At 36.3% G+C, this 13,835-nt stretch overlaps 1 protein-coding gene across 8 annotated transcripts in view; it reads left to right on the top strand.

The window, feature by feature from the left end:
• LOC142349505 (epidermal growth factor receptor-like) overlaps positions 1-11,302 on the top strand; it is a 132,892-nt gene extending 121,590 nt beyond the window's left edge. For 7 of the 8 annotated variants that reach the window (XM_075401101.1, XM_075401106.1, XM_075401107.1 and 4 more), the window contains 3 exons: positions 5,443-5,721; positions 9,647-10,025; positions 10,482-11,302. In XM_075401101.1, the coding sequence (XP_075257216.1) occupies positions 5,443-5,721; positions 9,647-10,025; positions 10,482-11,011 (1,188 nt within the window). In that variant the 3' untranslated portion in view covers positions 11,012-11,302. Of the gene's footprint in view, positions 1-5,442; positions 5,722-9,646; positions 10,026-10,481 lie in introns of those variants that run through there. The other variant, XM_075401109.1, reaches the window with a different exon arrangement.
• Positions 11,303-13,835: the final 2,533 nt, after the last annotated feature.

Below are 13,835 nucleotides of genomic sequence, written 5' to 3' on the forward strand. Positions count from 1 at the left end.
TGTGACGTATAGTCCGGTCAGCAGTGAACATAGGCGTCGCTTCTCAAAGGTGAAAGACGCGTGAAAAAGCTTTGAAAAGTTAAGTCACCAACGACACTGCTAACGGATATGCTTTGTAACCAACAGATTAAGAGTGAAGCTTGTTTTTGCCGTGATGGGCTAATTTTAACCCGAGCTTACTGATTGGCGACACTTTAAACCACAAAATCCTGAGTTTCTTAGTTTGTAGCATTTTTGATGAACCCTCACTGGAGTGAATAGATTATAAGAAGTCAGTAGATTACAAGAGTTGTGTAGTTAGGGAGCTTGGTCTAAAGATAGTCGGTTTTCCCGAACTGCTACAGACTCGGTTGAGTTAAATTTTGTTCCATGTTTGCTTCGAAAAGTGTGTTAGTTATTACTAACTGGGACACGATGCAGCTTCGCATGCTTACCGTCCTGAAACCTCGTATCGTTGTAAGAAATCTGAGCTAGCTAGAATCACGCGCAAATTCTGTGGTACGCAATAGTTCTACATGTAATAGATCTATTCGGACTTGGCTTACCACAATTATAGCAGCTGCATTTGGGTGTTTGATGCTAGATAGTTGATTCGACTAAGCTGGATTTGACTTTGTGTTCCTCAAACCAAGAACAAACTACGGACAACTATGATAACTTTCGTTTTTTAATTGCTCTTGAACGAAGTTCATAGCAATTATTGTAAACGTGTTGGTCTTTTTTAATAGCCGCACAGCGATAGCTGGGGCTATTATTGGCATTCTCTTGGTTTTTTTTTATTTCGTCGTCATGATTTTTGTTACGACCATATGACGTCACAGCCACTTTTTGTTCATTCGTTCATGCAATTTCAACTGAAATGCATGTGTGACGTCATTTTTCGCTCTTAGTGGAGCGAGTTTTTTGTTCATGCGCGTGATTAAATTTTTGGTCACACTTGACTTACCTCACTCTCAAAAATGACTTCCTCACTTTGAAATTGACTTTTTTTTACTTTAATTCAAAGAGATAAGGTCAAATGGGTGTGTGTCACTCTAAATGAAGGTTATTCGAGATCAGCTAATAGAGGCAGCAATAACTTATACAGATTTTTAATCAAAATCTAACAGATCAGCCTTCAATGAAAAGACGAATTTTTTGGTCTATCTTTTTTACTGTTTTTTTTAGACTGCCGATCTACAAATCTATTGCGGCTATTTTCTGGCAATCTGCCAGCTATGTTTATGCAAATTTTTTGCTTGACCATTTTGCGCTTTTCTAGAACATTCTTTGACTTCTCAAATGACTTTTCCACGCTTTCTTTCTTCATTTTTGAGTGATCTCTATTGCTCTCACTCCGAAGTAAAGCTTTTTGCTAATATAAAGTCGGTTGCAGCATAGCAAAAACAAGGGTCAGGTAACAGTGATGTGGATCGGGAGGTCAGTGGTTCGAATCCCGGCAGGGTCAAATGCTTTTCTACCCGCCTGTGGTTCGACACCAATTCTTCCGACATTAGTCGGTTTATGTTTAATAATACCCGCCGTCAGCCTTTCAATGGCTTTTATTTAGGAGCTCTCATTTTTTTTGAAAAAAAATGCTTTAGTTTTTGATCACGTTTTTTGTTTTACATGAGTCACGATTTTCACGTTTGACTTCTGACTTACTTCACTCACTGTTTCAACTGAATGGATTTTAAATTCTTTCACGCATCCAATTGCGAAATCTGAATAATGTCAAAGTCAAGAGATCAATATCAAAAGAGACGGGATAAACCGATAAAGCTCGGTCATTAATAAAGTCATTGATAATTAGGGTATCAAAGTTCATTAGAGTGTTTGCCAGATGACATTAGTATTAAGCTTATTAGCTTTCAGTTAAGAATCTGAATTAAGTATAGTTTTGGAGTCCAACTCAAACTGCGCGCCAGAACTTTTTGACACTGTAAAAAAAACAAAAAAATTTGGTTCATTTATCTGTCCTTTTTTCTCTGTTTCAAAAACGATGTGCATCGAGCGCGTCAAAGCCGGCTAATTTCGGCAATTCTGCCGGCTATTCTTGATTATTAACCACCCTCATCTACTCTGTTGGCTTTTATCGCGGCCTTAGTTTTTTTCTCCCGCGTCTTTACTTCGTCAGTATGATTTTTTGCTAGGTTTCCCCCCCTTTTTTCAGAACTATTTTGTGAAATCCTTTTGATTGCTAGCCTATTTCTATTTTGTGTTCAATTTGTGCATGAAAAAATTTTCAAGCAAGCTGTTTAAAATAGTTGAATTTAAGTTTAAAAAATCGAAAATAGAATAGGACAACATCATGAAGATCAGTTTGAGATGCAATTTATTCATCATTGTTTTTAATAGCCGCACAGCGATAGCTGGGGCTATTATTGGCCTTCTCTTGGTTTTTTGTTTATTTCGTCGTCATGATTTTTGTTACGACCATATGACGTCACAGCCACTTTTTGTTCATTCGTTCATGCAATTTCAACTGAATTGCATGTGTGACGTCATTTTTCGCTCTTAGTGGAGCGAGTTTTTTTTATTCATGCGAGTGATTAAATTTTTGGTCACACTTGACTTACCTCACTCTCAAAAATGACTTCCTCACTTTGAAATTAACTTTTATATACTTTAATTCAAAGAGATAAGGTCAAATGGGTGTGTGTCACTCCATATGAAGGTTATTTGAGATCAGCTAATAGAGGCAGCAATAACTTATACAGATTTTTAATCAAAATATAACAGATCAGCCTTCAATGAAAAGGCAAATTTTTTTGGTCTGTCTTTTTTACTGTTTTTTTAGACGGCCGATCTACGAATCTATTGCGGCTATTTTCTGGCCATCTGCCAGCTATGTTTGTTTTTGTACTACGTCTAAATCTAATTGGTATTATAAGTAACCCTTTTATCCTATCAGCTAAATCAATGAATACTTGTACGTAGTTTCTGATAATTCTTTCTTTTCACTATCAATTCGTCATTCTTTTCTACCTTTTCTGTTTCACTTGAGATCATGGGAAAAATTGCAGCTCTTTCAACAATTTGCAGGCTATTGCCCATTAATTTCTTCAAAGTACGTGTTTAATTGCTCTCAAACAAAGTTGGTAGGCATTTTGTCCCGGTTGTTTTTAAGGCAATTTTTTTTTACCCGTTAGACTTTTCATTTAGAGATTGATCGTTTTTGTGTTGATTTGTGTTCAATCTGAATTGATTTTATTGAGCTTTTTAAGTAGCTGAATTGAAATGGTGGACGTTCGCTACCGCAGTAAAAACCAAAAAGTTCGCGTTCTATGTAATAATATTGTATACCCTAGGTTACTTATTGCCCAAATTTGAGCTTATAAGCATGCCAAGTTGATCGTATCTTCGCACTTGACCCGACAATATAAATAACGAATATTTTTAAGATTTTCTATTAAAGTTTAGTCGGCCTGTATATTTTCATCGGGTTAGGAAATATTAGTGTTTTGTAGACACCATCGGTCATTTGAGAAAAATTTTGGCAGCTGTTCTGCTTAACAGTAGTCGTGTTTCTGATTCTGAAGTGCCTTTAGATTTCTTTATTTATTAGCCGCACAGCGATAGCTGGGGCTATTATTGGCCTTCTCTTGTTTTGTTTTTTTTTTCATTTCGTCGTCGCGATGTTTGTTACGACCATATGACGTCACAACCACTTCAAATCTGCTTTTTGTTCATTCGTTCATGCAATTTCAACTGAAGTGCGTGCGTGATGTCATTTTTCGCTCTTATTGGAGCGATTATTTTTGTTCATTCGCGTGATTAAAATTGTGGTCACACTGCCTTACCTCACTCTCAAAAATGACTTTCTCACTTTGAAATTGACTTTTATGTACTTTAATTTAAAGAGATAAGGTCAAATGTGTGTGTGTCACTCTAAACGAATGTTATTTGAGAGCAGCTAATAGAGGCAGCAAAAAATTATTCAGATTTTTAATCAAATTACAACATATCAGCCTTCATTGAAAAGACGAATTTTTTGGTCTGTCTTTTTCACTAATTTTTTTTAGACTGCAGATGTACGAAGCTATTGCGGCTATTTTCGGGCAATCTGCCAGCTATGTTAGTTAACAAGTGCCCGTTGTAAGCTGTGGTTTAGTTTTACCTGTTACGGATATGATTATCGAGGCGAAAAAATGTTAATTTTAATTATTATTCAATTTACCATTATTGTTCACTTGTATGTTGGTTCTGTTAAGGTATAGAGTGGTTGTGGGCATATTTTCTGCATTCAATCATACTTTTTGAGACTTAATTTTGGATTTTGAGTATAAATCTTTGGATTCAGTGTATAAATCAATTGTTTAGTTATACAAGCGTGATTTATGCAGAAATCGTTTTCCGTTTTGAAAAAATTCCCCAAGATTTTAGTTTGCAGTATTCAGATTGTTGTTGCTTCGGATGTCTGCCGGCCGTTTTCCTATTCTTGTTTTTGGTTTGATTTTAAGTAAGCAGCTCTCAAATTAATTGTGCAAATAGAATTGTTAACCCCTTTTTAGCTGTTTCATTTTGTGTGGTCGGAGAATAGATCGGAGGGACAATAGATCGAAAAAAAGCACTGAAAGGGGCAGTAAAGCTAAAATTGCACTCGACTATCATTGGATGTATTTATTGTGAAAAAGAGGCCCGAAGTATTTAATGAATCTATCAACATCGAACACATTATCACGACCCAAATTGTGAAACGAGATTGCTTAAATCTGATTGGCCAATATGAAAATTTTCGATCTTCTGTCTTGTGATCTATTGTCCTAGCACCTCATTTTTTACTGCTTGATTGGCGATGGTATTAATGTTGATTAACGGATGATGCACAAATCACTGCCTGCAATTATGTGTATTCGGAACTGTTTCCTAAATATAAATTTCATAAAAATTAAATTTCCATAAAACGTTAGGAACAAATTAATGCGTGTTTTCCATTGATTCTGGCCTGCTAAGTCTAGGAAAAGGTGTGGCTAGCTATTGAAACTAAGCTATTATAAAGGGGAAAAATTTAGAGGAGAAATGGTATACCATCGTCAAGTTTATTCCAGAATCCAGGTTCTTTATTACTCTCCAATTTTGCCGTATTCCATAATCAACAATGAAATTTAGGCGGTAATCAATGAGAAATGTGTTTAAATGCTCGTGGCTATCGCAATGCGAAATTCAGCTCAAATTTGACAAGCGCTAATCACAAGATCTGTGGAAAAAATCATGCCTCAATTTTAACTCCAAAATTTTTGATCTAATTGTTTAGTAAACCGTTTTTAATGGTACATATCATAGGTTTTCTAAGGTATGATTTCATGGATGTAACAATTGATTTTCATGAAAGTCATAGAGACGCAACAATGAACCAATTAATATGATTGTTTACGGTTTCGATATCTAGGGAAAAGGAAACAGTTCAGTACGTTGATAGCTATTACTATGAATTTGGTATTAAATCGACTGTTCTTTTAGACGGACGCCATGAACAAAGTGGACTCGCCCCGAGACGACCAGGAGTTTATGCGCGATTTTCTGCTAGACCAGCAGAACATAATGGACCCGGGCCACTTTCCGACGGAGCGACCTTTCAGCAAGGGCTCTCTTGACCTCGCCAGGAGTCTGGTTGACCCGGAGGACTATTTGGGCTTGAATAATAGTACAATTCCGCGAGGCACTTTGAACTCAACTACTGGACGAAACAGCATTCACCAACAGCATCTGAATCAGTCCTATAACCACGCCCCTTCATCCGTTAGTGTTCATCTCTTCATGCGAAGGGTGCCGGATTTTCATCTTTTGATTAGAAATTATACTTGAGTTTGTGACGTTTGCTACAAGATTTTTAATTGCTATTAAACAAAGTTTGTAGCAATTATATTAATCCTACGCTTTTTTTCTGAACGCTGAAATTTCTGAAAGTTTTCTGGCGCTTTTAACTTTTTGTCCTCGAAAACGGGATAAACAGGTAAAGCCTGGAGGGCATTAAATGGCTGAGCAGATCTCTTAAAGGCTCACTAAGTATTCACTAAGTATGCGATTCACCAAAACTTTTGAGGATTTCATGGTGTGAAGGGTGAAGCCTTCTTAATATTAATAGTTTGACCCCCTCGCTTTTTGACATTTAGTTCTCCATTTTTGAGTTGCTCTTTCTGAAATAAAGTTTGTTGGCAACAGCGATTGTGAGCGAGAGGAAAGCAAAGGCATTGCGACTAAGTTGTTTAGCTGTCAAACTGCCAGCCTGTAGGTCAGTGGTCCAAACCCCTGTGGGATCGGGTTTTTTGCGGCCATAAAACTTTTCTAAGCTACACCCCCTCTGCCTTTTGACCCTGCCTATCTTTTGAAAGTAGTTCATCCGACTCATTTATGTTTCAAAACTGTAATATGAGCAGAACTGTAAAATGAGCAAAAGTTCACCTAATTTGAGATGATTAATAGATATTCTGATCGTTCGAGTGGAGTTTAAAAACGCCCCAAAAATCAACTTTTTGTATGATGAAACTAATGAGACCAATGAGTTCAATACGTTATCTTATTAACCAGAAGTCCCGTTTTAAAAAATGTTGTAAAAGGCATCTCTGTCCAGATTTATTTCCAAACTCAATGCCAAATAGATACGATCTATCATTGTTTTTACACAAAAAATTGTGTAACTTAAGAATTGTCATCAAAGCACAAAATATTGAGTATGGAACATCCACATGAAACCATGCGTTGAACTCCTATTACAAGTAGTCTAACACCGTTAAAAGAAGAAAATTTTTCTTTAAACACAGTCAGCTCGAAGCTCTAAAATTGGACACGTGAGGAACTAACTCATAGCACAAATTGTATAATTAATTGCTCTCAAATGAAGTTTGTAGCAAAATATATTAGTCCTGTTGGTCTTTTTTATGCGATTTTTCGCTTGACCGATTTTTCGTCTGAGCCATTTGACTTTTCGTCATTAACAATGGGATCAACAGGAAGCGCCCAGCGGGCATTAAGTTTCATTAGAGGCACATTGCCGCGTTTAGTAGCCCTTCAAGTTCCGAATTTTTTTCAACTAGTCTAAAACTGAGGCTGTTTAAAATTGATAAAGGTCTTTTGCAAGACAGGAGTACTTTTTATGACCGTTTTAACAGCTATATGTTTTGGTACTCCAAACATAAACACGCAAATGGGAACTAATTTTTTCATTTTTTTAAAAGTTTTTTAATAGCCGCCCTCATCTTAGCCGGCTATTATAGCGCTCCTATTTTTTTTTTACTTCGTCGAATAAAAAAATGTTTCGCTTTACCTCATTTTGCCGCCTTTTCAACATTTTGCATGAAATATTTTTGACTTCTCTAGGCTAGTTTCTCTCTTCTCTCATTCTGCTAAAAGTGATTTTGAACATCAGTTGCTCAGCAAAGCAATTCAAAATGAACAGAGTCAGTATAAAAATTGAAGTCAGAAATAGAAACGGGATAAACCCATAAAGCCCAATTTTAGATGCCCGCTATTTGAACGTCGGTCCTATAAGTATTATTTACCTCTCTCTAATGCTTATTGTTATTGATAGTAGCCCCTGTAGCCTCTCTCTATAAAACAGAAGTATGTTCAACTACGAAATGCCATCAAAATAAATCGGACTTAAAAAATGTTTTTGTACAAAAATCTTTTTTTTTCAATATCTTCTGTTATTTCAATCCCAGTCATGCTTATTGGAATCAACGGCGGCTATTTTCCGGCAATCTGCCGGGTATGTTTGAAAATATTTGACATTTTTGAGTTTTTTTAGCAGTAATTGTCAATCAATCTCCTCTAGGTTTTGATAATAAGTTACTGCATTGTTTCTAGTGGTAATGGAATGGTGTTCAACATTTTAACATAACGAATTTTAGAGTTTTTTTGCACATTTATTGTCATTATGCAAAGTTTTCCAGTCCCAGAGGCCAGAATTCCGCTTTAAGGGTTTGATAATAAGTGACTGAAAAATTTTCATTGGCCATGGAATAGGTTTCAACTTTTTAATATCACAAAATCTGTTGCATTTTTTCAAGTTTTTTGAAAGTTTGTCATTTTTTAGGTTTCTTCAGCCTCAAGAGCCAAGGAACCTTCTCTAGGGTTTGATGATGTGTTACTGCATAGCTAGATATAATGGAAAGATTTTAATATCACAAATTTAAGCAATTTTTTCAAGTTCTTCGAATATTTTTCAAGTTTTTTTTCTTCTAGCACCAGAGGCCCAGGGACCTACTCCAAGGTCTGATAATAAGCTGCTGCAAAGTTTCTACAGTTATTGGAATGGTTATCAATATTTTAGTGGCTCAAATTTTAGCAATTTTTTGATAAAATTTAAATTTTTTTCAAACTTTCGGAAATTGATTATGTTCCAAGTTTATGGATCTTTATGAGCCATTGAAACTATTTAATGCGTGAAATGGGGATACTAGATAGTCTCTTGAGACAATGAATTGGTTCTGAAGATACTAATATCGCGAATTTCAGCAAGATTTTGTTAAAATTTCTATTTGTTTTTAATTTTTTTCTTTTCTGAGTTTAACGATCATTACTGGCCAACGAAGATTTTCAGGTTGTTACAGATGGGTTACATTTGAGACCTCCAGATGAGTTGCATGTGAGAACTCCAGAGGCAAAAACTGGTTTTGTACATTTTTCACTTCGAAATCTGGAGACTTTTCTTTTAAATTTTGCACTTTTTCAGTTTTTCTATGTGATTTATTTACTAACAAGGCTAGAAAACTAGAAGCTGCAGAGTCGAATCTCATCATGGAAAATATTGCTAGATCTCTCTCTATCTGTTTCTCTGTTGGTTGGGATTTCTTTCCTTGTCTTTCTCGTTAACGTTTTATCTCTCGCACACTTTCTCTCTCTCTCTCTCTCTCTCTCTCTCTCTTTCCTTTACTCTTTTGTTAATGTCGCACTTCAGCTGCTGTTATGTGGCGTGATGTCATCATCTATTACCCTTATCTCACGCCCCTTCAATTTAGCTAAAGCTAGCCTCACTAAACCGTGGCTCTCTACTGACGAAGCCAACCGCTCGCCAGTCGTTTGAGAGCAATTCGCCCGACGTTAGTCGGTTATGTTATGTTTTATCTACAAATTTATTTACCGCTTATTACGGAATTTGAATAATGTTTTTAGTCGCTCTAAATAATCATTATTTTTTATATATCACGTATCTTGACTTTGCTCGCACAGAACTTGATCAACGACAGCCTCTTTTAACAGAAGCCTACTTTTTAATATTTTGGAAGATAATCTCTACTCTACTCAGATTAATAATGAGAGATCATTTGAAACAAAAGTTCTGCTTGACTTTTTGCATTTGCATACATGAGTTGCATAACTATTATGAAGTCAGCAGGCAGAAAACGACAGTTTTCAAGAGAAAAAAGTCAGTTGTAGGCCACTCCATATTTTCACAAAATTCAGTTTCTGCTTTATTAGCAATCTTCCATAAAATACGGAAAATGAAAACTTGGGTAAATTGCCATCAAAATAAACGTCGAACTTTTATAGAACCAATGGGGATGAAAAATTAGTTCCATCGAATTTAGGGATTGTTTACCACGCATCGATAACGTTGAAGATTCATTTGTGCACCCCTTATTAGCATGAAACTCGAACAACAAAAGGTAAATTACAAAGAAAGAAAGTAGAATGAAATTTTAATTTTGGCTCACAATTGTAGGGTTCTGGGGCTACTATGGATGATACTCCACCTTACATAAATTCGCCATCCGCATCCACAACGTCAACTGTTATTGACACGAACCGGAAGAACTCCAGATCGAAGCCCTTCATACCCCCACCCAGACTACCCCTCCACTCCCCAATAGAAAATTACCCGGGGTCTGCCGGAGGACCCAACAGACCCGTAATGCCCTACTATGCGAACTCAGCTGGAATACATCCGGGAGGCTCAATGGGTTCCGGTGGAAGTGGCGGTGGTGGAGGCGGAATGATGCAAGGTCAACACAGTTCAACAAATAGTACTGGGTGTAGTCGCGGCTCAGATGCCGAAAACGTGTTCAACTATGAGCATGTTCCGGACCAGAGGTTCCGCCAAGGTGAGTTGTGTGAAGTGTTAATTATTTGACGAAAAACTCATAACTGCGGGTACAAACTGCAATTTTGCTAAGCGTAAATTGAAATAGATGTTGCAGATTTTTTTGGGTTGTGTCTCAACTTTGATCTGTTTGAATTCTAGTGTAATTATGTAACAAGATGCAAAGTATCGCAATTTTCTATAACTTCATTTATTATGCGCATTGAATGTAGTGATGTCATGTTTGAGTGAGGTTGCCGGTATCTTTTCTGATGTGTAAAGACTTTTTTATCGCTGCCAAGGAACGATGTAAGAGTCTTGTCTAGGGAATACAATTTTTATATCCCCATTACCGTAAAAATAACTTAATGATTGGTGCCATGAAGGGAGAAATCCAGAGAAATAAAGGATTTATTCTGTTTGGGCAACAGCAGTCTCTTGTAGAACCATTTTCTTCATAGAATACATTTCTTTATAGGATACGATCCCCTCAATTACTCCCAGCTCAGTTCTGCAATCACCACCCCAATGTCAGCTGTACCCCCAGAATACTACAATTCCCCCGGTGGACCCGAAGACCCAAACGTCCTGTCCAGAAGCTTCAACGCCGGATACCACCAGCCTCTAACCCACGCCCCCAATACAGTACCCCCCTACTACTCCTCAAAGTCCGCGGGTGTACCCCAGTTGCCGCATAAACTAGTGCTCAATCACAACCCTGGGTACAATTCGAACCCACAATATCCAAACTTTGTCCCGGCCAACTCAAATTACAGCCCGGCTACCGATAGCAACCCGGCGACGCCCATAAATTTGAACAATAATTCGTCGCCCTTTTCGGGCTATAGCTCTGTCAATCCTACCAAACAAAACCCCAACCAAGTTGTGTCAAATATAGCGTCACATGCCGGCAAAAATAACAGTCAAGATAGAAACAAAAATAGTAACAAAAACCGAAACAGCAAGAACTACCAATCCATGGACAACAATGCTTCCAGTTTCGTATAGTTGAGTAATTTGTGCATAATAAATTGTAATTATATTTAAGGTAAGCAAGCCCTTTTAGTTGTCGTCAATCTATCGCTCAACGACACACCTCGACTATACTGTCGTGTTGTGGTCTGTCTATTCGTAACTAATTGTTTTCAAGTGCATTTCAAAAAGCTGCTGCTATATTTATTTTTGTATTTCTGCTGAGATATTTTGCCACTTTGGCCTTTGTTCATTGTAGTTAATTTTTGTAATGAAATTTGTGCAGTAGTTTTCTATCTTAATCGTAATTAATCCTTGTGGTCACTATTTTGACAATAGGTCGAAAGATAGACTTTCAGGCAATCACGTCTAAACGGTTTGTTAACCTATTATCAAAAAATTCTAATTCTTTTCAACCCGATTCGTTTAACCCCGCATATTTTTAAACTATCTTTGCACCCCGCAACCATCTCACCCCAAAACCTATTCCAAAGGTCCATCCCTTAATTTGATTGTTAATACCGCGATTCTCTATCCATACCCCACATATTCCGTAACTTAAATGTTGATGGCACCAATTTCATAAGGGTCAGGGGTGAAATAATCCGGGTTAATCGAATATGGTGAAAAAACGGGAAACCCTATCGGAACTATAGACCTGCGGGTGTTGTAGCTGCTTGTACCGGGAAACATTGAAAGCGACCATGTTAGCTGTTCTGAAATACCGCCGAAATTTTTGCTGTATTTTTTAGAAATTTTTTGGCTACTTTTGATTGTGACACATTGTAAAAGCTAAGATTTTCAGCTCCTGTAGTTGTTTGAGCATTTGCATGGAAGGTTCAAATGCAACACGAAGAAAATAACATGCATTTAGATCTCTCATCTTTTCAACTGTTCAGGAGATTCTAATTGGTTGAAATGAAATTCTTGAGTTTGCTTGCAATTTCGTTGGCCCTTTTAGTCTGTCTCAAAAAGGAGTATTTTGTTCGACAGAATTCCTAAGGAAATTTTAAAGACGAAGCATATTTGCTTACACTTCTAACGTTTGTGGTTCTTGATAAATCTTCGACGAAAGGGTCAAAATGCATTCTGTGAAAGTTAATTTTAGCAGGACATTCCTCTCTCAATTACAATAATTAAATTGTTATTAGCAGCCAGAACTCATTTTGATCCTTCTTGATGAACAAGCCACGCGTCTACTTAGAATTTTATTAATAGCCACCGTCAGCCTCTCAACGGCTATAACTTAGGCGCTTTCCTTACATTTTTGGCTTGAAGAGGAGTATTTGAGAAGTTTTTTATAGCTGCGAAGCTGTAAGCAGCGAAGCTATATTGCGGTGCTCTTGGTTTTTACAATTCAAAGAATTTGAATTGTATTGGGGCGCTGTCTTTTTTACGACTCGAAGAGGAGTATTGGAGAAGTCCTTTTTTTAATCAATTTTATTGGAGTGATTTTTGAAGCGGGAAATGAAACGCGTGAGTTTGGTGCTGAACAAAAGTGAAGAGCGAAAGGAGTGGTTTTTGTTCATACCGCTGTTTTTGAGAGAGCGAGAAATTGATGTGTGAATAAATTTTCTCTAAGCGAAGGAAATTTTTTCACGTGCGGCATTTTGAAGCGGTTTTTTCATTTATTTTGGTTAAGAGGTTTCGTTATGATTTTGTTTTAGTTTTAGGCTGGTTTCGGTAGTGGTTTGACGGTTTCTGGAAATTCATATGATTTTTATGATAATTCGGAGGTTTTTAATGTATTTGCTGATTTTCGGGCTAATTTTTGCGTTTTTTTTTTACGATTATTTTGTTTTTCTGGCGCAAATGGGTATTGAAGAAACCTCTTCTGCTTGAGCAATTTTATGATAACAATTGGTTACGGTTTTGTGGGTAAGAATCATTTTTTTGTTGGAAATATGACAAAAAAGTGGCGAAAATTGGAACTATTTTTCTTAATTTTTTTTTCAGTTTTTTTTCTGTTTTAAGCTAAGTTTCTTAGATTATTATGACTTGACTATTGTTTTGCGAGCATCTGGATACCCTATTGGCTGAAAGATTTTTTTCTTTGGATTTATGTGCTTTTGAAATATTAAAAAATTTAGTAACTTTTTCCAGTTTTTCAGTGAAAGTTGTTTTTAAGAACTTTTTTCCATAATTTAGACTGAAGTATTTTTTCAAAATTCACATTAGTGGTTTTTCCAATTACTAGTTGTTTTGATGAAGTTATTTTGGCAGAGATAATTTTTTCGGGATCTCAATTTATAACAAAATTTGATCAGATTTATCATACTTTAACAGATTTGATTTTATTGTTTTTACTTTTTTTGTTTCATCGTTTTGTTTCAAGATAATCATAAATTAGTGAAGGCAAGTTTTGTTTGATGAGTAGTTGGATGGCGTTTAAATGAATTTTCACTTCGAGTTGTTTCCGGAATTCTTCCAGCTATGTTTTTTTTAAGATCTGCTCACACATTTTCATGATTTTTGAAGTCAAATTGTAGTGATTTTGGTCACGCCGAAACAGGAAGTGGAGCGAGTGGTTTTGCGGCGTGAATACTTTTGCTCTAATTTTAAAGTAGAGTGAGAAAGTCGTGTTTGAACAGAAATTCGCTTTCTCTTTATTGGTTTTTGTTCAAATGCGGCAATTTCACTTTGATTTTTACTGTTTTTTCGACTTTTTGGATCTGATTGTTTTCTAAATGGTTTCCCCAATCCATTCACAGTTCACTTTAGGCCTAGTTTTTTGTTTGAAACAAATTTCCATTTCTCGCTAATGGTTTCTTGTTCACATGCAGTTTTTTTACTTTGATTGTCTGTTTTCTTTTTAACTTTTTTGATCTGATTTTTTTAGAAATAGTTTTCTTAATTCACT

This window comes from Convolutriloba macropyga, chromosome 11 (genome assembly GCF_964194025.1).
Source record: "Convolutriloba macropyga chromosome 11, txConMacr16.3, whole genome shotgun sequence".
Taxonomy (NCBI): domain Eukaryota; kingdom Metazoa; phylum Xenacoelomorpha; order Acoela; family Convolutidae; genus Convolutriloba; species Convolutriloba macropyga.